A 27,766-nucleotide genomic window follows, 5' to 3' on the forward strand; every position below is an offset into this window, starting at 1 on the left:
TATTACACAGGGAGATCTGTGCTATTTCCTGACCAAAAATGTAAACTCCCAATGAAGTAACCTCTAAATTAATTCTCATCCACCAATCAGGTTTAAACAAAGACGGTAGCAAAAATGCCTGCTGATTTTGCCTGTGGTCAAAAAAATGTGGGGAAGGAAATATGATACTCCTTTTTAGTGGGTTTTCTTGGATATATTTTTTAGATGTTTGTCCTCAGTGCTTATCAATTAAGTATAGTAATTATATCTGTTACAAAAATAAAAATACTTGTGTAAGGCCGGTTGCCTCGCCAGGAGCTCGGACGCACATCCCCCCCACTTTTTTCCAAAAGTTTGGATATGCTCGGGTTGTTCCCTTTTCCCCTTCTTGCACAGCCTGGCTTTCCCTTAAAGGACCCAGTATGCAAGTGGGGTCTTGTGATTCTAGCCAATAGTAGCCAAGTCTTTCTAGCCAACAGCAGCTGAGTCTTTCTAGCCAATAGCAGCTGAGTAAGTCTAACAAATAGCAGCCAAGTCCTGTATGCAAACAAAGGCTTGTAACCTTACCCAATAGTAGTCCTGCTCTCCCACAACCAATTGAGCTCCTCCACTCCCTATAAAACCCATGTCTGAGAGGAGTCCGTGCAACTTCTCCGGCCCCTCCTGTCGGACCGCAGAACCTTGCCCGGGAGCCTGAATAAATTCCTTTACATTGAATCTTCTTGTGTTGGCCTCAGTTTCTTCCTCTTAAACTCGGCAAGAACCCAAGAACAAACCTTACAACTTGCAGTGTTGATTAACCACATGAATCATGAATTGCAGCAACACTTGGAAACTCAGTGAATTTCTCCATGATAGTCATGGCTGAAATGCTAGAATGGCAGCAGGTATGTTAAAAATTCAGATGTTAGATGAGGCAGTCTGGCATAGGACAGTAAGAGGCCCCCCCCTCTGATATGGAGTAGTTGTATATTTTCACTTAAATTTCACTTAAATTTTATTTATGGAGAGGGTGAAAGCTCGTCGATATGTATTTGACTTGTAACTTGGCAAATTATATTTGTTTGCAATATATGAGTATATGTCTCCTATCATACCACCTATTGAAACTTGCCTGGATTATTGGCAATGCTAATAAGTTAGTTACCCTACTAAGTTATTAACTTAACTACTAATGCTACTAAGGCTTAACCAACTACTAAGGCTACTAAGTAGTCTCCCAGTTCCCTGTCTCTTGCAACTAAATGACCCTTTCAGTTGTGAAGGGTCATTTGAAAATGTAAATTCTGGCCAGGTATTGTGGCTTATGCCTGTAATCCCAGCACTTTGGGAGGCCGAGGTAGGTGAATCACCCGAGGTCAGGAGTTTGAGGTCAGCCTGCAACATGGTGAAAACCAATCTCTACTAAAAATACAAAAATTAGTCAGGTGTGGTGGCGGGGCAGGCAGCTACTTGGGAGGCTGAGGCAGGAGAGTCTTTTGAACCTGGGAGGTGGAGGTTGCAGTGATCTGAGATCATACCACTGCACTCCAACCTGGGCTGGACAACAGAGTGAGACTCTGTCTCAAAAAAGAAAAAAAAGAAAATGCAAATTCTGATTTTCTTTCAGTGACTTGCCATTGCCCTTGGGCTTATAGGGGTCATCTCCCTCACTGTCTTAAAAGGGCTGTCCTGACTGGCTTCTGCTCACATCTGACTCTTACCTCTCACTTTCAGTTCTGGCCCATCCATTCTCATGCTTCCCCCATGCTTTGACACTACAGTGCTGTCTCACTCCTGGCATTTTCAAAGCTATTTCTCTACTTGTAACTATCACCACCACCTAGCTTATTCTCCTGGCTAAATGCTTGCAGGTTAGTCTTTGTTAGAGTTCTCTGATCTTAAAGTCTGGATTAGGAGCCTTACCAATGTCTCCTACCCCAGCCCAAGAGCCGTAGGTCCATTGTGGGACTACAGTCATTGCATTTTCAGTAGTTCTTCCTGTTAAGTTCCCTGTAAATAGGTTCGAAGTCAGCTTTGCTTGTAGTTATATTTCCAGTACTTACTTGAGTGCCTGGCACATATTTGTAACCAATCCAGTAACTTATTGGATGAATATTTGGTGGAAAGGTGGAGGAAATGCACCGAAAAAACAAGCCAGTGTTCTTGGCAGGAGGAGCATCTGAAGTAAGATGCATGTGCATGTCAGGTAATATAAGGTAGAATGGGATTGTGCAACGGGGTGCTCTTGGTTTTCAGAGAAGGGAGAAAGTACAACTGTGGGCATTAGAAAGGGCTTCAAGGAAAAGGAGGTTTTCAAATTGGGTTTTGGATGGCAAGCTATTTGAATGGGGGGAAATGTATTTGAGGAAGTATGAAATGCTAAGTAAGGCAAAGAGCTAAGGAAAGCTGCAGCGTTTGCAGAGAAATGGTGTACAGTTGAGTCTGACAGAATTTAAAGTGAGTGAAGGGATTCTTGGAGAATGTGCTAGGAAAGCAGATCATACACAGACTGTGGAGGCCAAGAAAGCTGGCTTATAAAAGACATGGACTGCAGAGTCAATGGCAATCTTTGCATTTATTTTAAAAGATTAAACATTAATAGAAGACAAAAGAATTGTGGGCCTTTTCATTCTTTCGTGTCATTTGCCATCACTTTTAGGGACGTGTGGGTTTAAGTGCTGTAGTAGTATTTTAATAGATTTATAAAATGTTTATTTATGGAATTGATAGAAAACAATTTTTGTGTTTCTGCTGGAATCATTCCTTGTATATTGCTGATTCTTAGTACATTTTAAATGATACTATCAAAAATCTCTGGAGTAAGGTAGAATAAAAACAAGTAAAATATTTAAGATTATGCAATTCCTGAATGACAAAGGGAATGTATCTAGAAAACTTGTATCCCTAGTTTTTAGAGTGAGGTCTTGTCAGTAATGATGGCCATTGAGCTTCTCTGTCTGATTCTGCAATAGCCAGCTTGTTACTAGAGACCTGCAAAGAGCTTGAAACTGTATCTGAAGACAGATGCAGAGTGTAGAGTTTGGATAATTTCCAGAGAAAAGCAATAAAAATGATTAATAGCTTGGAAAATAAGACCTCAGAGGGATATTTAAAGAAGTTAAGAACCTTAATCAATATAAAAGAATAGCTTCAGTGTCTCGAATCACGTTGTAGCTGCTTTTTTCTTCCTTTTCGCAGAGACACAGAGAATACATGAAGAAGTAGGCTCAACTCAGAGCAAGCAAATTCCCATTGGACCAAACAGAAAAATACTAACATTGGCTTAACACTAACAGGAGCAGACTGAAGCTATGAACTCTTCATTTAGGATAGAGTAGATACCTGGTCTGGGATGTTTTAGACAAAGTAATGAAGAACCTCTGCATTTCCATTGGTTCTTCTACCAGGATTTTTGTTGTTGTTGTTATTGTGGCTTAATAAGATACATCTCTTAAACATTTTTTATGTATTACAATTTAGGTTCTCTGGAAGCACACATTGTGGCTGTTAGGAGTGCAGACTATTTATTGGGGAATACACCTGGGAACAGAAAAGGAAGGGAGCAGGACTGGACAGGGGTACTGTCAGTCGTGATGCTAGCCTGACTAAGCCTATGCCAGCCCAGTGGGGAGCTCGGGAACACACCTGCCCACGAGAGGAATCTGCGTTGGGTGGAAGTGGCTGGGCATTGCATCACACCCTGTTCAGTCATTGGTAGGAGGCTGCTGCAAGAACAGACTCTTGGCTACCACTGCCCGACTCAGTCATTGGCCAGGGGCCACTGCACAGCTAACAGTGCTCATGTGTGAAATGTGTGGAAAGCTGAAGCAGATGCTGAAGGACCAACAGCCGGAGGCCGGGAGCAAACCACACTCCTCACAGCTGGGCAGCGAGTCTTTTCTTGAAGGCGGATGTGAGCAGCATTTCTCTGTGACTGTCACATTATGAATAGCACATTGTTCCTTAGTCATAATTAAAGAAATATAAAATAGCAAGATTTTTATGTGCAAATGGAATCTACAAATTAACATTGAAAATTGCCCTTTTTTTCCCTTCGACACAAAGCTGCATGAAGTAGCCAAACCCACCTAACTATGGTCTGTTAGATTCACCTAATGAAAGACCATAGCCTGGAAATAAGTAACATTCAAAATCAGATACTTTATTCTTATTATTTATAATCTTCACAATGACATTGCAAGAAGGGTATTATGCTTCAGTCTTTCAGTTGAGGAAGTTGTAGGTCACATTGTTGGGGAGATTTTTTTTTTTTCCTAGCCCTATGACCAATACGTGGCAAAGCCAAGATGTTATATATTTGTATTAGTCTAAAGGCACTTTGCATTCTACCAGAATGGTTGATAAGTAAAAGGAATTTCCACTTTTCCTTTTTGTAAGGAAATGAAAATTCCTTACAAAAAGGATATGAGTGTCCAGGCTGTATTTTGTCAAAATAATTCAATTCTTAGGTACTTTGATCCAGATTCCAGGATGTTTGATATAGTCTTTGTTGTATTAAAATAAAATATTACGGCTTTTGGCATACATTCAACATGGTAGAGTTAACTTTTGCCTGGATTCTTTGTAATGCTTGGGTAATTGTAGCTTATATATGTATATGTATTAACTTAGACATTTGCTGAGTGTTATGACTCCTTTTCATAAGACCTTGGGGTTTGCAGATTCCCTTTTCATTTCTAGCTTTATGCATAGTTTTCCTAATCTATTTTTAAAATAAAATAATATGGTCAAAATGTAAAGTTCGATTCTATGGCATCAACTATTAAAAATTTATAAAAGCCATCCTCCCACTTGGACCTTTTTCAGTGTTTTATACACTAGAATATGTGGCAAGCATCTCAGTAACACTACTTCTCTACTTTTTAACTATGAAGTTTATTTCTGTCTTTTATTTAGAAGTCATTGGCATCAGCTGCATAAGCAAACATGGACTTCTAAGGCTGGAAAAGTGGCATTACCTTGTTCAGATATATACTGATGTGTAAATTCAGCACCAGGGCGCTTCATCAGCTCACCCTTAACTTATTCACATTTCATAAGAAGTAGCCTCTGATCAGATTAAAATTTGGTTTATTAAAGTAATCAAGTAAACAAGTTGGAAGAAGTAGGCAATTTAATTATTTAAAAGAACACCTTTTTTCGTTTGTGTTAGAGACAGAGTCTGTGTTGCCCAGGGTGGGCTCAAACTCTTGGGCTCAAGCAATCCTCCCACCTCAACCTCCCGAGTAGCTGGGGCCACACGTGCATGCCACTGCACCCAGCTTCAAAGGCAAATTCTTTTGAAGAGCTTTAACAAGTTACTTTGCTAATGCTGCCACTAATAGCTGCCTTCTTTTTATTAAGATGGCGAGACTATCATATACATATCTAATTTAATTTCACCTTAGGAAGCACTGATTTCTACAACACTACTTGTCCCTGAAATAATATCCAAAACCACTACAATGGGTGTGTGTGTGTGTAGACAATCCAGTATGCTCTTATTATGTTGGAGCCCATGAGAACTAGAACTAAGGTCTGTGAAGATTGCTGACAGCCACCCAGGATCTATGAGAGAGGCATAGCAGGGATTCTCCCTCAGAGACTCCAGAAGAAAACAACTCTGACAACATCTTGATTTCAGACTTGTGGCCTCCAGAACTGAGAAAATACATTTCGGTTGCTTTAAGCTCCTGTGTTTATAATAATTTGTTACAGCAGCCCTAGAAATGAGTCCACCTGTTCACTCCAATGCTTTATTCTGAGTTCAGTATACCAGGCCAGGGAGTTCATCACTGCTGAGACCAGCATTTACTTGTGAGGCCATCCTCCCATATGGGTATCTCAGCTCCACATACTTCCTATATTTTTCTACCATAAATATAGGAAATGGAAAATTAAGATGCCTTTCTCCAGACAGTGGCAGTTAGAGAGCTCCCTTTATACAGGAAGTTTAAGTATGTATTTAACGTTGCTTTCTAATATGTTTTAATTCAGTCATTCATTCACTCATAGTAAACAACTAAATTTCACTAATGTACTCTGTGATGTTCAGAGTATAAACAGTCACAAAGATAGAAATAAACCAGCATAGAGATTCCTAAAAGTGAGAATCTTCTTGTGTCTCATTTCTTGGACTTTGGGGGTTACCTCAAGTTCCAGTATCCCATGAATGTCCAGGTGCTGCCACAGAAGTGGCCGTGAAACCAGGGTTACCCCATCAAAGAGAACCTTTCTGAGAGGGTCCTGCATACTGTGATGTTGCCTCTCTGCCATTTAGGGTGTGCCCTGACAAATAGTTTTAACTAAAATGACCGAGAAAATGCGAGTGGTTGGGCTGGATCTGTTGGAAAACAAAAATAAGGGTACTTCCTGAATACTAAAATGTAAGTTTTATAGTAGCTTCAGGTTCTTTCTAGGAAATGCTTGAGGAGCTACAGGGTAAAGATCAGCAGACAAGCAGGAACTGGGAGAATTCTATAGTGGTATAGTGTTAGGATGAGCATCATCAGCATCTGTGCAGCCTGTGGGCTCTGATCCACAACTACATGAGGAGTACTCATTAAAAAATAAAAAGCTAGAAATTTGTCGTGATCTGGGAGGATTTGAAAGGAAGAGAGTGCTGACTCCCAGTGTGAATGTGTGTTCAGGTGATCCTGTGACCTTAGGACTGTACAGCAATGCTGGAGATTGCTAACAGTGCTCCAGTTTCCAGAAACATACACCCCATTGGCGAAGGGACGTTTGCAACCTGTGGTGAAGTGTTGGTACAAGAACAAATTCTCCATGGGTTTCCTTTAGGTCTACCTTGGTCAGATAGTAAAGGTCTCCCTCGATGCCCTTGTCCCCATCCAAGGTAACTAAATCCCTTACCCTCTGTTCAGGGGGCTTTCAAGTGTCCAGCATACCTGGAAAGCACTTCGTCCACTCATTTGATGTCCAGACCATCAAACGAGTCTGCTGTGAAAGTGGAGGGCTCATTTCTCTCCAGGTCAGCCATGGTTCAGAGACAGTGCCTTCATTCTGCTCTCTGGGGACATGGTTCACTGTTTGCTTCCCTGTCCATGACCTTAAACTGTCCTTTTTCTAACAAAGTTGCTACTTGGTTTGCTTTTTCTATTTCCTTAAGGCCCTATCTTTTCTAGACTCTTCATGGGAAAAACCAACCTGTAGTTTTGCCTCTTGTGAATATTGCAGTAACTATCAACTTCCTCTCCCGCCTGCTCCCTAGTCTGTTTTGTGTAGGTCTGAGTTTCTGGCCTAGGTGGGGTAAGGCTCTGGTGAAGTCCTTTCCCTTGGAGAGTAGGCCTTTCTGATGGAGAATGCTCATGGTATATTCAAAATAATTACTTTTCACCTCTGTTTGCCAGACCTATGAGGAGATATTTCTTGGCTCTTTCCTGTGTGAACCTGGTAGGGCTTGTGGAGATAGAACCAAGAAAGCATGAAGGTCTTCTTAATCCTCCAGGAGTTTCTCACTGTCATGCTGGTCCACACTAATGCTTCCAGCCATTTGTTAAAATTACCACGCAGGTGTTCCTGCCAGTTTCTGGCTCCAGCAGCTTCTACTTCAGATAAGCAGATCTTGACTGTAATCTCTATATTCTTCTGGGTCTCCAGATTTCAGGGTGGTTCTTTGCCTTGTGATCTCAGTTCTCTGATCAGTTCAGGAAAAGTTGTTAATTTTTAGTTTGTTCTACTTTTTTCTTGTTTTAGGGATGGGAGTGTTAACTTTCAAGCTTTACATGTTAGAGCTGAATCAAAAGTCTCCTCACAGCCTATTTTGGACACAACAGTCTGAGAAATTCCTGTAATATACAAGACAGATCATGTTGCTCTTCTGCTTACAGCCTGCTTTGGAGTAAAAGCCAAAGCCCTTCTATTGGCGCACAAGGCCCTCTCTCAATTCACCCACTCTCTGATCCACTCATTGGCCTCTTCTGCTCTTATTCTCCCTCCACTTTCTCTGATCCAGTCACGTTAGCTTCCTGGATGTTCCTTGAATACACTGGCAAGCATCTGCCACAAGGCCTTTGCACTTGCCTGGAACGATTCTTGTCCACATGTCCATTTGTCTCTGCACAAAAGTCACAGATACCTAGTGAGGCTTTCCCTGACCACCCTGTTTAAAATAACAACTCCACAGTTCACTCCCATCCCTCATTTTCTCACCCTTTCTCACCTTTATTTGTTTCCATAGCACTTTTCACCACAAGACATACTTCATGCAGTATTTTTCTTTTCTTTTCTTGTTTGTCTGTTTTTCAGACAGAGTCTCACTCTGTCACCCAGGCTGGAGTGCAGTGGTATGATCTTGGCACACTGCAACCTGCGCCTTCCAGGCTCAAGCCATCCTCCCACCATAGCCTCCCGAGTGGCTGGGAATACAGGTACGAGCTATCACACCTGGCTAATTTTTGTATTTTTTGTAGAAATGGGGTTTCACAAGGTTGCCTAGGCTGGTCTCAAACTCCTGAGCTCAAATGATCCATCCACCTCCACCTCCCAAAGTACTGGGATTACAGGTGTGAGCCACTGTGCCTGCCTTTATACAGTAGTTTTCTAATTTTTAAGTCTATTATCTCTCTTTCTGGCTGGTAAGAAAGAGAGATAATAGACTTAAAAATTAAGTCTATTAAGTCTCTCTGTGAGAGCAAGGATTTTTGTTTGTTTTGTTCCTTGCTATATATCAGTGCAGTAAAGAAATTATAAATTCAGGATGATCAATGGTATTAAAATTATTTAGTGAATGGGATACTACTATAATGCCAAAGTAGCATTAGACAGATGACTTTCTGGTTGCAAAGGGAAAAACATTATTACTAAATAGAGAAATCTAACAGTCACCATCCTAATATAGTGGTTAATTTAGTATCATTAATGGCGGGCCAACAAGATATTATGTCTTCTTAAGTGAAGCAACATGAAGTTGATAACATCACTTGAAATATTATCTTGCCAAATATGCTTAACTTGAATCCATAGAGCCTTTAGATGTAACTCTCAGTTTACAGAGTAAAGAGTAAGTTAAAATTTACTACAAGGAAGCCACCAGACAAAATCAGAAGGTGGCACATCCTGTAAGATGGTGCAAGGTCATGCTAAAGGGTCTATTTTGGATGAGGAGAGACATAAGGGATGTGGGAGCTAGGTGCATAGGATTGGCTATGATTTGTGCAAATGAGTTTTAAAGGAAGTATTAGAATCCATAGGGGAGAATCTAAGGTCTAATATTAGGTGAAATGAACATTTTCTGAAATAAAATTGGTATATGTGAACTGGAAAAATTAGCTTTCAAAAGAATATGTACAAATATGTACAATTACAACCTGTCAGTTAAAAATATACAGAATATGATCTCATTTAGGTAAAAAATGGAAACCATACTTCTCTGCTTAGTATTTTAAAACAGTATGTACAGTCTAATTTTTTTGTATTTTGTCTTAATATAATTTATTTGTATTAAGTCTGGCACTTAGCTTGTAGATTTTTTTGATTTTTTGTTTCTAGATGGGTGGAGAAAAAATGGCTCTATCTGATTGGCCCTTACACAGAGACCAACCCACACCATAGTTCAATATATAAACCTGCTACACACATGAAGGTAAACATCTGTAGATACAGAGTACTTTACAATTGCATGCTTTCAAGTTATTAAAATTTCTGGATTTGTTTAATTCAAATTTACCTCACTCTAATTAATAGTGAATTAAAAAAAATCATATCAAATCCAGCACATTTGTTCATAATATAAGGATTTCAAAAAGCCTGAAAATTTCTCCTTTAATCTGTTTTGTTTGTTTTTGAAGGAAGGATCTGGACATTTTATTACTGACGGATTAAAAACACAATACAATTTTTGGTGTATTTAGACGGTGATTATTCATATAGTTGGATTAATATTTACCATACTTGTAACCGTTTTCTATTCATAGCTCTTGTTCTTTACTTCATTTTTTTGTCTTCCTCTCTTCTTCCACCTCCTCTAGTTTTAACTGAGCATTTTATATCATTCTCTTTTCTCTCGTCTTTGCACATCAATTACACTTTGTTTAATTTTTTAAGTGGTTGCCCTCAAGTTTGCAATATACATTTACAATTCTTTCAAGTCCATTTTAAAATTCTTTGATGCTATACTACTTCATAGGTAGTCCGCGTATCCTGTAACAGAGTATTCTCAGTTCTTCCCTTCGATCCCTTATAACATTTCTGTCATTCATTTCACTTACACATATGTTACAATGACCGAATAGATTGTTGTTATTATTAATATATTTTTAAATTAACTGACTTTGTAAAGAAAGTTAAAATATCAATGATTTGATCTAGAGTCTTAGACTCTTTCAATGTTTTTCTTTCCTCCTTGCCTCCCTTCTTTTGTCTCTCCCCCCATGCTCTTCCTCTTTTCTCTCTTTCTTTCCATCACCCGCTAATACTATATTTGTTTCTGATTATTTCTTTTAAGAAAAATGTTTAAGGGCTTTCTCTAACAGAACTCTCTATGATTTCATTCTTATCTCGTCCCTCTTCAAAGAGAAGCACTATTCTGATTTAGCTTTTTTTATATGCATGATTATATATATATACACACACACACACATATATATATATACACACACAAACTAAATGTTTCATTGTTCAGTAAAATATAAATTTCCATACATTGTTTCTATAAACATATCATATTTTAAAATGTTTTTGAATTATATATATATATATATATAATAGTGTACTAACGTTTTTGCAACTTTCTTTTTTCGTCAACATTATGTTTTTGAAATTTATTCCTGTTGCTACAAGTAGATAGAATTAGTTTTCTCATTTAAGCTGCTGTACTGTGTTTCATTTTATGCATGCTATATAAAAATATATCCTTTCTTTTGTTTAAGTATATTTGGGTTCCCATTGTTTTGTTTTTATAAACAATGCTACCATTAACACTTCTTATTTCTCCTTGCATGCATGTCAGAGGGTTTCTCTAAGCCATGCACATAGGACTGGAATTATGAGGTGTTAGGTATGCACATCTTCAGCTTTACTGGACCTTGTCAAGTTGTGCTCCAAAGTAGTTGTTCCAATTCCATCAGCAATAGATGAGAATTCCTGTTGCATCACATCTGGCCAACACTAGGTATTTTCAGACTTTTAAAACTTGTCAATTTGATAAATGTGAGATAACATCACATTGTTTTAATTTGTTTCCTTTTTTACTAGTAAGACTAAAAAATCTTTTCACATATTAAGTAACCAATGAATTTCCTGTTCTGTGAATTGTTCATTTTTTCCATCAAATAATAGTTTTCTGTGCATACTTTATATATTCTGAATGCTAATTTTTTGTTAGCTATATATATTGCAAATATTTTATCCCAGCCTGTGGCTTGTTTTTTTTTTCAGTTTGTGCTGTGTTTTGTTGCATAAAAGCCTTCATTTTAATCTAGTGAATTTATGAATCTTTCATGTGTCATTTGTGATTTTCTGTTTTATTTAAGGATTCCTTCCACAACCCGACATTGTTTAGTCTCCTGTACTTTCTTCTAAAGTATGCAAAGTTTTGCCTTTCATATTTAGGTTAGTTTTCCTGGAATATTTTTAATGTTTATCTAGTATAAAATAGGTAATCAAACATTTTTATATGGATATCTTATTTTCCAGTGACTTATTGGCCCAAACTTTCTCCACTAATGTATTACACCTCTGTTATATATCAGATATCAGTACATGTGGTCATGCTCCAGTTCCACTGATATATCTACCTTTGAGTTACCATCACACTCTCATTACTGTGAATTATAAATGGAATCAGCTTTTTGTATTCCACTGTCTAATTAGTTATTACTGCCACATAGACAGTTACCAGTTTTTCTGTGATGATCTTGAATTTGCCAATCTTGCTTTCATTAATGGTTTTATTATTGACTTGTGTCAAAAAGGCCTAGATCTTACTCTCAACCTTATTAATAACTAGTTGTATGTCCTTGGGAAAGTTGCTAGCATCACTAAACTTCAGTCTTTTCTTTAAAAAGAGGCAGGTCATAACATCTAACTCACAAGGTGGGGTTATTATGGAAGTTAAATAAGACAGTGAATGTAGACAGCCTAGCACAAAGCAGAGACCCCCCCAAAATGCTAGTTCCTTTCAAACATTTTGTTTCTCTAAAGTTGTTGATTAAATTACATATGCCAAAATGCTAGTTCCTTTAAAATTTGTTCTCTAAAATTGTCTGATTACATTATATGTACACACATATAATGTAATTATATGTATATATTATACACACACACACGCATACATATATACATATATACTTTGTAGACCTTTCTTACTATCCAAAGTCCCAAGTTAAACTAAGGCATTTGTTTAGCTATGAAGTCACAAGTTCATTTGTTTTTTATTGTTAGCTAAGAATATATTACCCCTCTTATTAAAGAAATCCACAACATTAGGCTGGGTACTATACTGGGGAGATAACCCCTTGGAGGTCACAAAATTATCTCCTGGTTTCAGGTAAGATAGATGCACTTTACATGATTCATTATAGATATTAAAGATGTCAGAAAAAAATGGCCATTACAGTTATGTGACTTTAAAGTATTTTCCAAAAGAGCCATATCTGTCATCACTTATGGGAGCTGACCAAATGCGCACGATGACAGACAGCTGGTTCTCATTCATATTAACTTCCTCTCAAGCAAAAGGAATGTTATGGCAATCTGGTCTTATATTATGCTGATTCCAGTGTAATTACATTTGTTATTTCCAGGTGATGCAGTAAATCAAGCTATGGCAAGTAGGTGGATATTTCACAGAAGTAAGTTTGGAGACCATTAAATACAATCGTGTGTTCTGTTGAACTCTCTTCTGCCACAAGACAGATAATGTCCAGTCAAGGCAGGGGGGAGGGTACAGAGTGGGAAGCAAATCTGTTTACTTTGAAAGATAGGAAAAAAATGTGTTTTTCTACATGTAGATGGGAAATTTATCAGAAACAAAAGAGCCCAGTTAAGGCATGTGGGAGTCAAAGTAATGGACACACTGTTCCCGTGCAAGAGATTTGCTATCTCTCCGTTCCTGGACCCCAGACTCCAAGTCCAGCTGCTTCCCAGGCAGTTTTGTACCTCCTCCAAATATACCTGCTATCCCAGCACTTTACTCTGCTGAGGGACAGGCTGGTCATGAATTAATATCTACAAAACAGGGGTGAATGACCCTTCTGATTTCATTACAGTCAGAAACTACAGTGCTTGTTTTCATTCACGTAAAGGCCAAAAGCTTTTAGAATCCTTTAATAAACCAATTGCCCAAAGGCTAAATTCAGAAAGGAATCTAATATTGACACTAAATAATCATTTTGTTGTCTAACAGTCTCTGTTCAAAATGGACATAATTCTTTTAGCCTGTGATCTGACCTCCCATTAATACCAGCTTCCTAAAGTGTTATCACTATGTAAGAAGAAAGAAAGCCAAAATGACTTTGACTTGAAAGAGCATCCTTGCCTTAAACAGATTTATCTAAAAACAAAATTAAGACCATGGACCATAATATTTTTTTCCTATAGACAACAGAGATTTAGTTATCAACTGCTCAGTGCAACTTAAAGAATTGAGGAATAAAAAAATCTGGAATAGTTTAGGAGAAAACTGCCGAGAGGCCCTAGGAAAAGATGACCTCTGGAAGACCTTCTCAGCTCTGTGCGCAACTTCTTGAGCAAGCACACAAAATGAATCCATGTGTTTGGGAGGTAGCATAGGAAGGCATGGCCATTGATTGGTTAAGGGTAGTTTTGGTTTCAGCTGCCAAGAAACAGTCCTACCCAGTTGGGAAGACTCTTACTTCAAGTTTCTTCAGAAAAATCAAGCCCTTCTCATTGTTCCCTATAACATTTTGTTTTAACTTGGTCAGTGTTTATTCAAGTTGCTTAACTTATAGCCCATTGGGTTTCATTCAGGAAGATTGTAATCAGGAGAGGGAGAAGGGGGTGAGAGAGAATGAAAATTCCTATCAAATGGAAAAAACAACTTTTTCCCTAGAATGCTTTTTTTTTTTTTCTCACCTTAATCTGGTGCTATCTGGGGAAATGTTAAGTACAGAAGAATTCCATGAGAAAAAATTTTTAAAAGTAATCAATAAAAGAACTTTCACTTTTTGGCTGGGTGCAGTGGCTCATGCCTGTAATCTTAGCACTTTGGGAAGCTGAGGCAGGTGGATCACTTGAGCTCAGGAGTTCTGAACCAGTCTGGCCAACATTGTGAAACCCTGTCTCTACAAAAAACAAACAAACAAAATTAGCTGGGCATGGCAGTATGCACCTGTAGTCCCAGCTATTTGGGGGCTGAGGTGGGAGGCTCGTTTGAGCCAGAAAGGCAGAGGTTGCAGTGAGTTGAGATCACCCCACTATGTTCCAGCCTGGGCTACAAAGCAAGATGCTGTCTCAAAAAAAAAAAAAAAAAAAAAAAAAAAAGAAAAGAAAAAGAAAAAAGGGTTTATAAGGACATTAAAAAAACATAATAAAAGTTTAATTTATATTAACCTTTATAAAATCAAGTTTCACTAATGTTTTGGCCTTTATTTTTACTGTAATAAAATATATGACATACAATTTAGCAGGCTATAATTCACTGGCATTAAGTAGATTCATAATGTTATGAAACCACTACCACTATCTGCTTCCAGAAGGTTTTCATCATCCCAAACAGAAACTCTGTACCATTAAACAAAAACTTCCCATTTCCCGCTTCCCCTAGTGCACAGTAACTTCTATTCTTTTAGTATCCATGGCTTTGTCTATTCTAGGTAACTCATATAGGTGGAATCAGACACTATTTATCCTTTTTGGTCTGATTTATTTCACTTAGCTTTATGTTTTCAAGGTTTGTCCATGTTATAGCATGTATCAAGATTTTATTTCTTTTTAGAGCTGAATAAGCTTCCATTTGATGTAGATACAACATTTGTTTACTCATTTATCTGATGATGGACATTTGGGTTGTTTCTACCTTTTAGATGTTATAAATGAATAGTGATGCTATGAACATTGGTGTTCAAGTATCCTTGGTGTTTTCAATTATTTTGGGTATATACCTAGAAGTGAAATTGTTGGATCATATAGTAAATCTAGTTTAACTTTCTGAGAAATCACGGAACTGTTTCCACTGTGGGTATGCCATTTCACATTCCCACCAACGATGCACATCTGCACCAACGGCACCAACTACGTGTTCTACACATCTGCACCAACACTTGGTATTTCCTATTTTTGTTGTTTTTAAAAAATAATAGCCAGCCTAATGCTGGTGAAGTGGTATCTTATTTGGGTTTTGATTTGCGTTTTTCTAACGTCTAGTGGTGTTTAATATCTTTTTATGTGCTTATTGGCTGTTTATATATCTTCTTTGGAGAAATGACTATTCAAGTCCTTTGCCCATTTTTAAATTTGACTGTTTTTTCATTGATGAGTTTTATATATTCTGGGTATTAATCCCTTATCAGTTATATAATTTGCAAATATTTCTTTCCATTCTAAGAGTTGCCTTTTCACTCTGTTGATAATGTCTTTTGATGTGCAAAAGCTTTAAATTTTGATAAAGCCCAATTTAGCTGTTTTTCTTTTTTACTTGTACAACGAATATTCATTAACAGTGATGTATACTTACCACATGTCTATTTGTAGCCAGTATAGAAGGTATCTTGTAGAAAAAGTAGATGTTCCACCTCATGGAAGGTTGACATTGGTGTTTTCATGTAACTGATTACCCTAGTGTGTTGCAATGCATTGTGATTCAAATGTTCCCTCATGTAAATTTTAAAATCACATTATTTATATTTTTTATTTTATATGTTTACTCATATATTTATCAAATGAACCTTTACAATTGTGAAACAAATCACTCATGAAATATTTTACAAAGAAAAGTCAAAGGCAAGATAAAACTAATAAAGCAAACTGAAAGTAATAATAAGAACATGACAGAGTTGCTCCTACTACTACTAGGAGCTTCTTGACAGCCACATTATAGGGATCTGACAAAGAGTTAGAATCATGCCTGAGAATAGCCACTGCACTTCAGCCTGACCAACACAGCAAGACCCCATCACTAAAAACTCACAAATATCAATGCAATTATTTTTTAAATGGACATATCTCTACTACAGTTAACAATATAACAAACTCTAAGTATGTATTCTGTGTTAGGATATTAGTCAATGATAGTATGAAGATAATAAAATTTTCAAAATATTAACATCATTTTTGTTTATAACCTCATGTTGAATGCTTTTTAAAGTTACTGTATCTATAACATTGTAGATTTATATCACATAATACATAAATTAAGATTTATATAAGCAATACTCATTGGGGAATGCATTCCCTAATTTTTTTTTTTTTGGTGGAGGTATTTTAAAAAGTTTGGAAACCAAAGGTTTCCATTTAAAAAAAAGTAAATTTACAGTCATATTTGCCTATCAGCTATTTCAGTTGGAAAACTGGCACACTTTTATGCCTAGAGCATTTTTTACTTTTAAAAAAGTAACATTGACTTTACTCCAGTCTGTTTGGCAAAAGTTCCATGATGGATCACTGCAAAGGCAGCAAAAGATTGGCACATTTGCTTTTAGTATTTATGTGAGAACAAGTGTACTTTTTCATCTGTGTTTATACAGAGTTTGTGTATGTAGAGTTGAGTAATCCTTGTGACAAAACACTATAACCCCATGAGACTAATCTAATGCCAGAAATAAATACTATAGCTGAGTTGAGTGATGAAAGCCATTCTGGACCTGAGTTGTGTTAATAGAGAAGAGAACTTTCTCAACATTAACATTATGGATAATCACAGTAAATCTAGGTTTCTCATAGTGCTATTCTAAGGCAACTCAATTATTATCCAAGCTTATAGATTTGCTAGGGTCCTGGGTTACCCAGACATTTTCCCACTTGTGATTCTTCTGCCATCTCACTGCTTATTAACATCCATTAAAGAGTGAACTGAGACAGGAATAGGAATTTTGTCTGGAGGTTTTATTCCCTTCTTGGTTACATTGGCATACATTATTTGGATTATACATATATATTTTTTAATCCATGTGGATCTTGATTTCAGAGCCATGGAAACTCAACTGCCAGTCAAACCTGCTTTCAAACCAATCATCTTAAAACCAACACAAGCTTTTCTGATGTTTTAGGTGGCCATAGCTGTAAAACTATATATGACAAACTCTGGAATTTTGATTTGACTTTAATAAAAAACTTACCTACTTTGAAACTAGAAGGACAGCAAAGCCAGGCTAGACACTGAGAACATTTTCCATTTCAGATAGCCTGAAATTAATAGGGAAGATAGCTTTCAGGTTGTATTTACTTGCCTCTGCTAAAATCTGCAAGTTGGGCTAAGTTTATAGAATCATGGAGTTAGAAGGGAATTTAAAGGACATCATACCTAGGTCCACACAGATTAGGGCAGACTTGGTGGAATTCTTTCCTTAGGGGCCAGATTCTGAAGCTGAGTCTTTCTGAAGACTGTCTGTAGATATGCAAAGCAAAAGAAAAGATGAAAATGTAGTTGGGTGGAGAACAGTGACCTAAAGCTAGTAGGTAGAAACAGGGATTTGTCTAAAGCTGGAAGGAAGAGCTAATGGTAGAGGGTGGAGGAGTGGAGAAAGGTAAGAAACAAGGGAATAGTGACAACATGATGAAAAGTGAGGGGCAGAATAGGTTAGATTGGGTGGTTTTGGATGGCACCCACCATGCTGGGTGTGTGGTAGAATGCTTCTTCACTGTGGAACCTTCCATCTAGCTAATATGGGGCTCTGCCTCACCTTATCTCACATTCCTGGCTCTGTTCTCTGGCTTTAAATATGTATATTATTCATCTGAATTTGGGGGATTCATTAAGATGTTCCCCTTGGCTTCTGATCTCCTTCATCATTGCAACCTTTGCCTTTTCTCTGACATTCTGGTTATCTAAAATTGAAAGAGCTTTTCATTGCCCCAGAGGGAGTGTTAACTCTCTTAACACACAGAATTACCCTCTACATCATCTCTGAGAGACTTCCTTTTTGCCATTCCAGATGACCATATCTACTTGACTGTTTCATATTATGGAAACTCTTCTACATTATAGATTGCCAACACCTTGAATTGTTCAACTCCAGAGTTGATCTTCAACAAGCTGACACCTTCCTTTATCACATCCATCTGCTCCTCTGCCTTTTTCATTCTTTTCTTTTAACAAATTAATATTATTACTTATTATTTTTAAATGACACATAATTGCATATATTTGTGGGGCCCAATATGATATTTTAGTACATGTATACAAGGTGTACTGATCAGATCAGAGTAATTAGCATATTTATCACCTCAGACATTTAGCATTTCTTTGTGTTGAGAACATTCAAAATCCACTCTTGTAGCTATTTGAAAATATACAATAAATTCTTGTTTATTGTAGTCACTCTATAGTGCTACAGAACACTAAAATTTATTCCTTCTATCTAGCTGTGCTTTTATATTTGTTAACCAACCCTGTCTATCTTCCTCTTCCCCCTACCCTTCCTAGGCTATAGTACCCACTATTCTACTCTTCACTTGTATGAAATTAACTTTATTTTATTTTATTTTATTTTAGCTTTCTCATGTAAGTGAGAATATGTGCTTGGCTTATTTAACTTAAAATAAATTCCTCCAAGCTCATTTATGTTGCAGTGAATGAGAGAATTGTTGTTTTTCTCTATCACTAAGTAATATTCCATTGTGCATATATACCGTAGTACATATTTTCTTTATTCATTCATCTGCTGATGGACACTTCAGTTATTCCATATCTTGGCTATCATGAATTGTACTGCAATAAACATATAAGCAAAATAGTACTGCAATAAAGATATCTCTTCAACATACTGATTTCCTCTTCTTTGGGTTAATGACCAGTAGTAGGGTGGCTGGTTCTATTTTTAGTTTTTTGAGGAACCTCCGCATACTGTTTTCCATAATAGCTGTACTAATGTACATCTCTCCCAACAGTGTGTAAGAGTTCCCTCCCTTTTCTTTGCATCCTCACAAGCTTTTTTTTTTTTTGGTCTTTTTGATAATGGTTATTCTAACTGGGGTAAAATGCTGTCTCATTGTGGTTTTGATTTCCATTTCTCTAATTCATGATATTCAACATTTTTTTCATATACCTGTTTGTTCATATAAATATATATATGTATTTATATTTATATATAATTTTTTTTCTGCTGAGTTTCTTGTGTATTCTGGATATTCATCCCTTGTGGGATGAATAGTTTGCAGATATTTTCTCTTGTGCTAAAGTTGTCTCTTCCTTCTCTTGATTTTTCCTTTGCAGTTCAGAAGCTTTTTAGTTTGGTATAATCTCATTTGTCTATTTTTGCTTTTATTGCCTGTGCTTTGAGGTCTTTATAAAATCTTTGCCCAGATCAATGTCCTAAAGCACTTCCCCTATTGTTTTCTTCTAGTAGCGTCATAGTTTTGAGTGTTACATTTAAGTCTTTAATGCATTTTTAGTTGACTTTTGTATATGGTGAGAGATAGAGGTCTAGTTTCATTTTTCTGCTTATGGATGTCCAGCTTTCCCAGAACCATTTATTGAAGATTGTCCTTCCCCTACTGAGTGTTCCCAGAGCCTTTGTAGAAAATCAGTTAGCTGCAAATAGGTGGATTTATTTCTGGGTTCTCTATTTTGTTCCATTGATCTATCTTTCTATTTTTATACTAGTACCATGCTATTTTGATTAATCTAGCTTTATACTATATTTTAAAGTCAAGTAGTATGATGCCTTCAGATTTATTCTTTGGGTTATTTGAGGTCTTTTGTAGTACTCTATGAATTTTAGGATTTTTTTTTTTATTTCTGTGAAGAATGTTATTGGTACTTTGACAGGGACTGTGCTGAATCTGTAGATCACTTTTGTAGGATGGTTGTTTTTACAATATTAATTATTTTATTGCATGAGTATGGAATGTCTTCTTATTTTGTTCTTTTCAATTTTTTTATCAGTATTTTCTAGTTTTCCTTGTAGAGATGTTGTTGGTGTCTAGAAACACTACTGATTTTTGTCTGTTGATTTTGTATCCTGCAACAATACTGAATTTGTTTATCACTTCTGAGAGTTTTTGGTGCAGCTTTTAGGGTTTTCTATGTCTATAACCATGTTGTCTGCAAACAGAACAGTTTAACTTCCTCCTTTTCTACTTGGATGCCCTTTATTTCTTTTTCTTGCCTAATTGGTCTGGTTAGGACTTCCTGTTCTGTGTTGAGTAAGAATAGTTAGAGTGAGCATCCTTGTCTTGTTTCAGTTCTTAGAGAAAAAGCTTTTAGCTTTTTCCCACTTAGTATGATGTTTACTGTGATTTTGTCATATGTGGTCTTTAGTGTGTTGAAGTATGGTCCTTCTATACCTAGTTTGTTGAGAGCTTTTATCATGAAGGGATGTTGAATTTTACCTAATCTTTTTTCTGTGTATATTGAGATGACCATATGTTTTTTTCCCTTGATTCTGTTGATATATCGCATTTATTGATTTTTGTATGTTGAATTATCCTTTCATTTCTATGGTAATTACTGCATAAACATTGGAATGCCTTGTTTTCGTTCCTTTCAATTATGATTATGATGAATGATCTTTTTAATGTGCTGGATTTGGTTTGTTAGTATTTTGGGGAAGATTTTTGCATCCATGTTCATTAGAGATATTGGCCCATAGTTTTACTTTTTGTTGTTGTATCTTTGTCTAGTTTTAGTATTGGGGGTGAAGCTGACCTCATAAATGAGTTTAGAAGATCTCTTGTTTCTTCATTTTTTTTTTTGGAAGAATTTAAGAATACTGTGTTTTAGTTCTTCTTTAAATGTTTGGTAGAATTCAGCAATGAAAACTTCAGTTCCTGGACTTTCCTTTCAAAGGAGACATTCAATTACTGATTTAATCTCATTACTAATAATTGATCTGATTAGGTTTTCTATTTTTTTTTTTTTGTTCAATCTTAGCAGGTTGTATGTGTCCAGAAATTTATTCACTTCTGTAAGGCTCTCCAACTGGTTGGTATGTAGTTGTTCATAATAGTCTCTAATAATACTTCATATTTCTGTGTTATCAGTTGTAATACCTCTTTTTTCATTTCTGATTTTATTTACTTAGGTCTCATCTTTCTTTTCTTGGTTATTATAGCTAAAAACTTGTTGACTTTATCTTTTAAAAAAAAACCTGACATTTTGTTTCATTAATCTTTTATATATTTTAAAATCTCAATTTCATTTATTTCTGCTCTAATATTTATGATTTCTTTTCTTCTACTGATTTTGGATTTGGTTTGTTCTTACTTTTTAGTTCCTTGAGATGCATTGTTTGGTTATTTGACATTTTTCTACTGTTTTGATGGAGGCTTTTATTGCTATAAACTTTCCTCTTCACACCATTTTTGCTGTATCCCTTAGGTTTAGATATACTGTCTTTTCATTTTCATTTTTTTAAATTGAAATTTCCTTTTAAATTTATTCATTAGTTTAGAAGCACATTGTTTAACTTCCATATATTTATACAGTTTTGAAAGTTCCTTTTGTTATTGATTTCTAGTTTTATTTCATTGTCATCAGAAAAGATACTTGATATGATTTCAATTATGTTAAATTTGTTGATACTTGTTTTGTGGCCTACCATATAGTCTATTCTGGAGATTTTTATGTGCTGATTTTTAAAAATGTATATTTTGTAGCTATTGGATTAAATATTCTGTAAATATCTGTTTGGTCCATTTGGTCAAAAGTGCAGTTTAAATCCAATGTTTCTTTGTTGACTTTCTTTCTAGATGGTCTGTTCAATGCTGAGAGCTGCACATTAAAGTTCACAGCTATTATTGTATGGGAGCCTATCTCTCCCTTTAAATCTAACACTTACTTTACATATCTGAGTGCTCTGGTGCATATATCTTTATAATTATGATATTCTCTCATTGAATTGATCCTTTTATCATTAGATAATGAAGTTTTTTTTTGGTATCCTTTTAGAGTTTTTGACTTTAAGTCTATTTTATCTTATATAAGTATAGCTACTCCTGTTTGCCTTTGGTTTCTGTTTTAATGAAATATCTTGCTATTCTTTCACTTTTAGTCTATATGTGTCTTTAGAGGCAAAGTGAACTTCTTGTAGGCAGCCATACAGTCAGGTCATGTTTTTTAATTCATTCAGCCAGTCTATTTTTTTTAAGAGGGAATTTTAATCAGTTTGCATTGATGGTTATTACTGATTGGTTGAGGTTTTACTGATTGGTTGATTAGTGAGGACTTACTCCTGTCATTTTGTTTATTATTTTCTTTTTTGAGACAGAATCCTGCTCTGTTGCCCAGTCTGGAGTGCAGTGGTGCAATCTCAGCTCACTTCAACTTCTGCCTCCTGGGTTCAAGCAATTCTTGTGCCTCAGCCTACTGAGTAGCTGGGATTACAGGCATCTGACACCACGTCTGGATAATTTTTGTGTTTTTAGTAGAGACAAGGTTTCACCATATTGGCCAGGTTGGTCTCAAACTCCTGACCTCAAGTGATCCACCTGCCTTGCTGAGATTACAGGTGTGAGCCTGTGTGAGCCACTGCACTTGGCCTTTTTTTTTTTTTTTAAGCTCTGACTGGGCAATTTCAAATGACCTGTCTTCAACTTCAGAGATTCTTTTTTCTACAATCAAATCTGCTGTTGAAGCTCTCTATTGTATTTTTTATTTTGTTCATTGAATTCTTCAGCTGCAAAATTTTGTTTGGTTCTTTTATATTTTATCTGTATCTCTGTTGATTTTTTACATTCATATCATAAAATGTTTTTCTGATTCTATCGAATTGTCTATCTGTATTTTCTTGTATATTGTTGAGTTTCCTCAAAAATTATTATTTTGAATTTCTTTTCTGACAATTCATTGATTTCCATTTTATGGTAGTCTATTATTAGAGGGTTTTTACATTCCTTTGTTGGTGTCACATTGCTTTGCTCTTTCATGTTTCTTGTGTCCCTACATTGATGTTTATGCACCTGGTGGAAGAATCACCTCTTCCAAACTTTCTAGGGTGGTTTTTGTAGGGAAAGACTTCCACTTGCAATTTGATCTTAGTGTGTCAGTTGGGAAGGGTATGGTGACTCTGTTTTGGGGTACTTGCAGTGGTATAATCTCTATGACATAGCTTCAGCTATGTTCAATGTAGGCAATAATTGTGGATGTCTCAGGGGCTTAGGCCATAGAAGTTTGTGGCAGTGGCAGTGCATTGGCTGTTGATGTCCTAGGTGGTAAAGTCTTTTGGGGTCTTCCTCTTCTTGTTCTTCCCACAATAAATAGACTTAGCCAAAGGGAGCCTACAAGTAGCTGCAGTGGTGCTGGTTTCCAGATGCAGGGTGCTTGGAAAGGCTGTGGGGCCAGGATTCTTGGCTCAGAGTCTCAACAAACTTATTGTGACACCTGGGTTTGGGGGCACACTTTCTCTCTTTAGCTGGATTTAGAATCTGTGACTCTAAGATAAGCATTAGCAGCTCAGTCCCAGGGCCGGGTTGTAGTTCTGTTATTGGGAGGCAGAGCATAGCACTGGCTTGACTCCAGGGAAGAAGGGGTATTCTGGAAGTTTGAGCCCAAGGAGCTGTGCATGGTTGCAATTTGGGAACCTAAGCCAATAGGGCTCAGTGGCAACTTGGGTCCCAAGGGAAAAGGCATCATTTAGTGGTGATTCTAGACCCTGAGATGATATGGCTTGGCACTATTCCAGACTCTGTGAGTCCAGGTGGAACAGCAGCAATTAGAATGGTGGAGCACAGTTTTTGTTTTGGCCCTGGTGGGGGCAGGGAGCAGCACAACTATGACTCAACTTTCCGTAGAGAGTATTGTCTCAGCAGATCTGACGCTAGGGGGCTAGTTCAACCACAGGAAAGCAGGGTACTAGAATTGTTTGGCCTGTAGGGTGGGGTGTCTCAGCTCAGCCACTGCTATCTTTTTCTGTTAGGTAGGCTACTACATCAGCTCAGCCGTGGGATATAGGAAGCCACTTCAGCTTAAGTACTGTGGTGCATGACCACTCTAGGTGGCCAAAATGCCTTTTTCTGGGTGGTAGGTTGCTGCTTCAACTTAGACATTAGGCAAGAGTGACTGCCCTAGGTGGCCACAGCACTGTTTCCCCGGGAAGGAGTGTATGCAGCATAGGAGCTTGGAGACAGCCAGACTGGAAAATGTAGATGAAGTAGTTTTGCCAAAATACTGTTTCCTCAGGTAAGAGTGTGCAGCTTTGGCTCAAGTTCCAAGGGGCAGGACATAGCAGCAGCTAGGAGAGTAGATGTGGCAGCTCTGTGCCAAGGCAGTTTCCTTGGGAGGCAGTGCACACTTCAGCTCAGGTCCCTAGGGGCAGGGTAGAGCAGCCACTGGGAGAGGTAGATAAAGCTGTTCTGTGAAAGCACTGGAACCCTGGGAAGGAGTTCATATCTTGAGGAGTTTTGGAAAGGGTAGGTGGAGTGACTCTACTGCTGGTTGGCCACACAGGGAAAGGCATAACAGCTAGCAGCTCAGCCTGGATCTGTCGGCTGCTGGGCAGGAGTGGTTCAGCAGTGGCTTAGTCTCTGGCATGAGGAGGTGTCATGGCTATTACCCCCTCTCCCTGGCAGACACACTGCAGCAGTAATTTCAGTGCAGTAGTTGTGCAGGCCACATGGGGCAGGGTATAGTGTCAGCTCCTTCTCTGAGAAGAGCACAGTTGTGTTGACTCCAGGCAGTTCTCTCAGCTGGGCTTAGTGCCTGTGAGGACGGTAGGGAACCCCAGTAGTGAGGACTGTAGGTGTCCAAGGTGTTGCTGGGGGATGCTGGGATCGTCTTTCCTACCTTTTCCTCATAAGGAGAAGTTCCTTATGGTTCTCAGCTGATCCTGGCTGAGGGATGGGGTGGTGGAGGCCAGGTGTTTCCTTCTGTTCTCTGTCTGTCTATCCTGAGTTTTTGTGCTCATCATCTGTTACTTTAATGTGCTTTGGCATTTTCCTTTAGTTATTTTTATTAAAATATAGTGGTTTATTCACTGTTTGGCTGTCTTTGTTATTTTTTGGCATTTTCCTTTAGCTATTTTTATTAACATATAGTGGTTTATTCACTGATTGGCTGTCTTTGTTTTTTTTTTTGGCATTTTCCTTTAGTTATTTTTATTAACATATAGTGGTTTATTCACTGTTTGACTGTCTTTGTTTGGGGGGATGAATACTAGGGGATTCTAGTCAGCCATCTTGCTGATGTCATTTCTCTCTCATTTTTTAGTTCCAATGAATCTGCTTCTTGACTTTATTGAACCTCTAAGGTTATGATCCCTTCAATTTTCTCTCAATCTACGAGCCATCTTTGGCTTCTGTAAGGCCGGTTGCCTCGCTGGGAGCCAAATAGACACACACTTCTCTCTGAGAAGGCAATAAACCTTATAGCTTCACATACTCATTTACTTAGGATCCCATCATCTATTACCCAGCTTCACTCTTAGCAGTTGCAACTTCTTTGGCTCCTTTTCTGTGTTCATCCAGTAATCTTCCTGTGGTCAGTCCCTGACCCCATGGAATGATCAGGCCTCTCCCATGACAGAATCCTGCTCACTTACAGGACCAAGTAAGACAGGGCTCTTCTGCCCAACATGCAACATAGCCTTTGCCTATATTCCTCAAGACCCAAGCACTTCTCTTTTATCTTTGTCAACTTGTGATATTGTCCAAAGATGAAATCTCAACAAATGAAGCATTTGAACTTTTGGTTTCCACTCAGGGATATAGAGAGCTAGGTTGAGTATATCATTCCTGCTCTTTAAACAAAAATGTAGCCAAGAAAATCTCAGGTTCATTACTCTTCTTGAACCCAACAGAGAGCCGAGATTTCAAAGCAACTGAGTATTATGAAATCTGAACATAGACTTGCTCCTGTTAGGTGAGATGGGATGCAAGCACTTGTTCACCTGGGGTAAATACGGTCAGAAGCTGGTAAGAATTTAGCTGCAATATTTAATAAACCAGTGAGGGCTGAATATGGGATTACAGGAAAGTGTAGCACCCCAGGAGGCTGCAAACGTGTGGAAGTTCATACTCCATTGCAGGATTTTTTCTCCACGTATCTTTGTATGTCATACAAATATATAAGAAATATTTGTAAGAAACTTGAGAAATGTCCCTCATGGTGCAGTCCTCAGAGATAGGTAGAGCTGCCTCTTCAGGACAGACATGAAACTCTACCAGGACCCTTCTTTCTGATTTCTCTCTCTCTCTCTTTTTCTTTTTTGAGACAGAGTCATGCTCTGTCACCAGGCTGGAGTACAGTGGCGAGATCTTGACTCACTGCAACCTCTGCCTCCTGGGTTCAAGCGATTCTCCTGCCTCAGCCTCTGGAGTAGCTGGGACTACACGTGCACACCGCCATGCCCAGCTAATTTTTGTATTTTTAGTAGAGACGGGATTTTACCATATTGGGGCCAGGATGCTCTTGATCTCTTGACCCCGTGATCTGCCTGCCTCGGCCTGCCAAAGTGCTGGGGTTACAGGCATGAGACAGCGTGCCCAGCCCCTGATTTCTTCTATAAAACCAAAGCTTTGATATTAATGTGTGGGGAGTCAAAAACACTATTGCCTTGGTAAAAACCCATTGTAGTTGGGGAATGGGAACAGAAAAAAGTCACCTATCTTTGGCAAGGAAAAGGCACACGTACTGGGCCAAGAAATACAACTTGGGTAAGGGCGCGAGCACTGAGAAAACCACACCCTGAAGCCCAGAGACTTAGTGCCTGCCTAAAACTGAGGCAGGCACTTTCTTTTTTCTGTCTCAAAAAAGAAAAAGAGAGAGAGAGAGAAATCAGAAAGAAGGGTCCTGGTAGAGTTTCATGTCTGTCCTGAAGAGGCAGCTCTACCTATCTCTGAGGACTGCACCATGAGGGACATTTCTTCACAGACCACTCTCTCCAACCATCAAGCCAACAAGCACCAAGTAATAAGAAACAGTTGAATATACCTGGGAGAGTTTCAAAAGCATGAGACACACCCACTGTGAGGCACAGTGCAAAGGAAAGACCTAGAGTGGAGTGAAGCAAACAAGAAAAATCCTCTGGCATGCCAGCTTGCACCTCAAACCCAGAGTGTCATCAGAGAAATCTGAGGCTTGTGGTACACTGAGGGTAACCATAGCAACAACAAACTGAAGCATAATTTCTGACCAGATTAATTCAACCTCCTGTACTAAAGGCTTAGGAAAAGGAAAGACATGTCTATTTTCAGTTATAAAAAGCATTTACCATAGTCCTATTCTTTTCAGTAAGATGTCTCACTTAGACTCTCCAAAAAAAAAAAAAAAAAAAAAAAAAAAAATAGAGTTTTTTCTTGAAAGAGAAAGGTAAACAAAAACAACCCATTGCCAATAGACAAAGCAATCATCAGGACCATATGCAGATATGACACAGATGCTGTAGTTCTCTAAAAGGGCATTTCAAATAACAATGATTAGTATGTTAAGGGATCAGTGGCAGAGATTGGCAAACTTTTTCTCTAAAGGGCCAGACAGCAAATATTTCAGGCTTTGTGGGCCACATATGATCTGTTACATATTATTGTTATTATTTTAAAAGTGTTTTTAAATTTTAAAAAATGTAAAAACCCTCCTAAGTGCATAGGTCTTAGAAATCTTACAAAAACAGGCCACTGGCTGGATGTTGCCCACAAGACCTAGATCTGCTCATCTAGAAATTATAGAAATGAAAAAAAATATATATATATAATAACAGAGATGAAGAATACCTTTGATAGACTCATCAGTATA

The 27,766-nt window shown here is 37.7% G+C and overlaps 1 protein-coding gene across 3 annotated transcripts in view; it reads left to right on the forward strand.

Moving 5' to 3' along the window:
• LOC105720490 (uncharacterized protein C9orf85-like) overlaps positions 1-27,766 on the forward strand; it is a 107,795-nt gene that overhangs the window by 47,303 nt on the left and 32,726 nt on the right. The window contains exons 5-7 of one of the 3 annotated variants that reach the window (XM_064382201.1): positions 8,230-8,351; positions 9,472-9,565; positions 12,726-12,773. The exons of 1 other annotated variant lie outside the window; for it this stretch is intronic. In XM_064382201.1, coding sequence (XP_064238271.1) covers positions 8,230-8,351; positions 9,472-9,500 — 151 coding nt within the window. In that variant the 3' untranslated portion in view covers positions 9,501-9,565; positions 12,726-12,773. The remainder of the gene's footprint in view (positions 1-8,229; positions 8,352-9,471; positions 9,566-12,725; positions 12,774-27,766) is intronic. One more of the 3 variants, XM_064382200.1, reaches the window with a different exon arrangement.

This window comes from Aotus nancymaae, unplaced genomic scaffold, assembly GCF_030222135.1.
Source record: "Aotus nancymaae isolate 86718 unplaced genomic scaffold, 86718_ANA_hifiasm-v0.15.2.pri h1tg000029l, whole genome shotgun sequence".
Taxonomy (NCBI): domain Eukaryota; kingdom Metazoa; phylum Chordata; class Mammalia; order Primates; family Aotidae; genus Aotus; species Aotus nancymaae.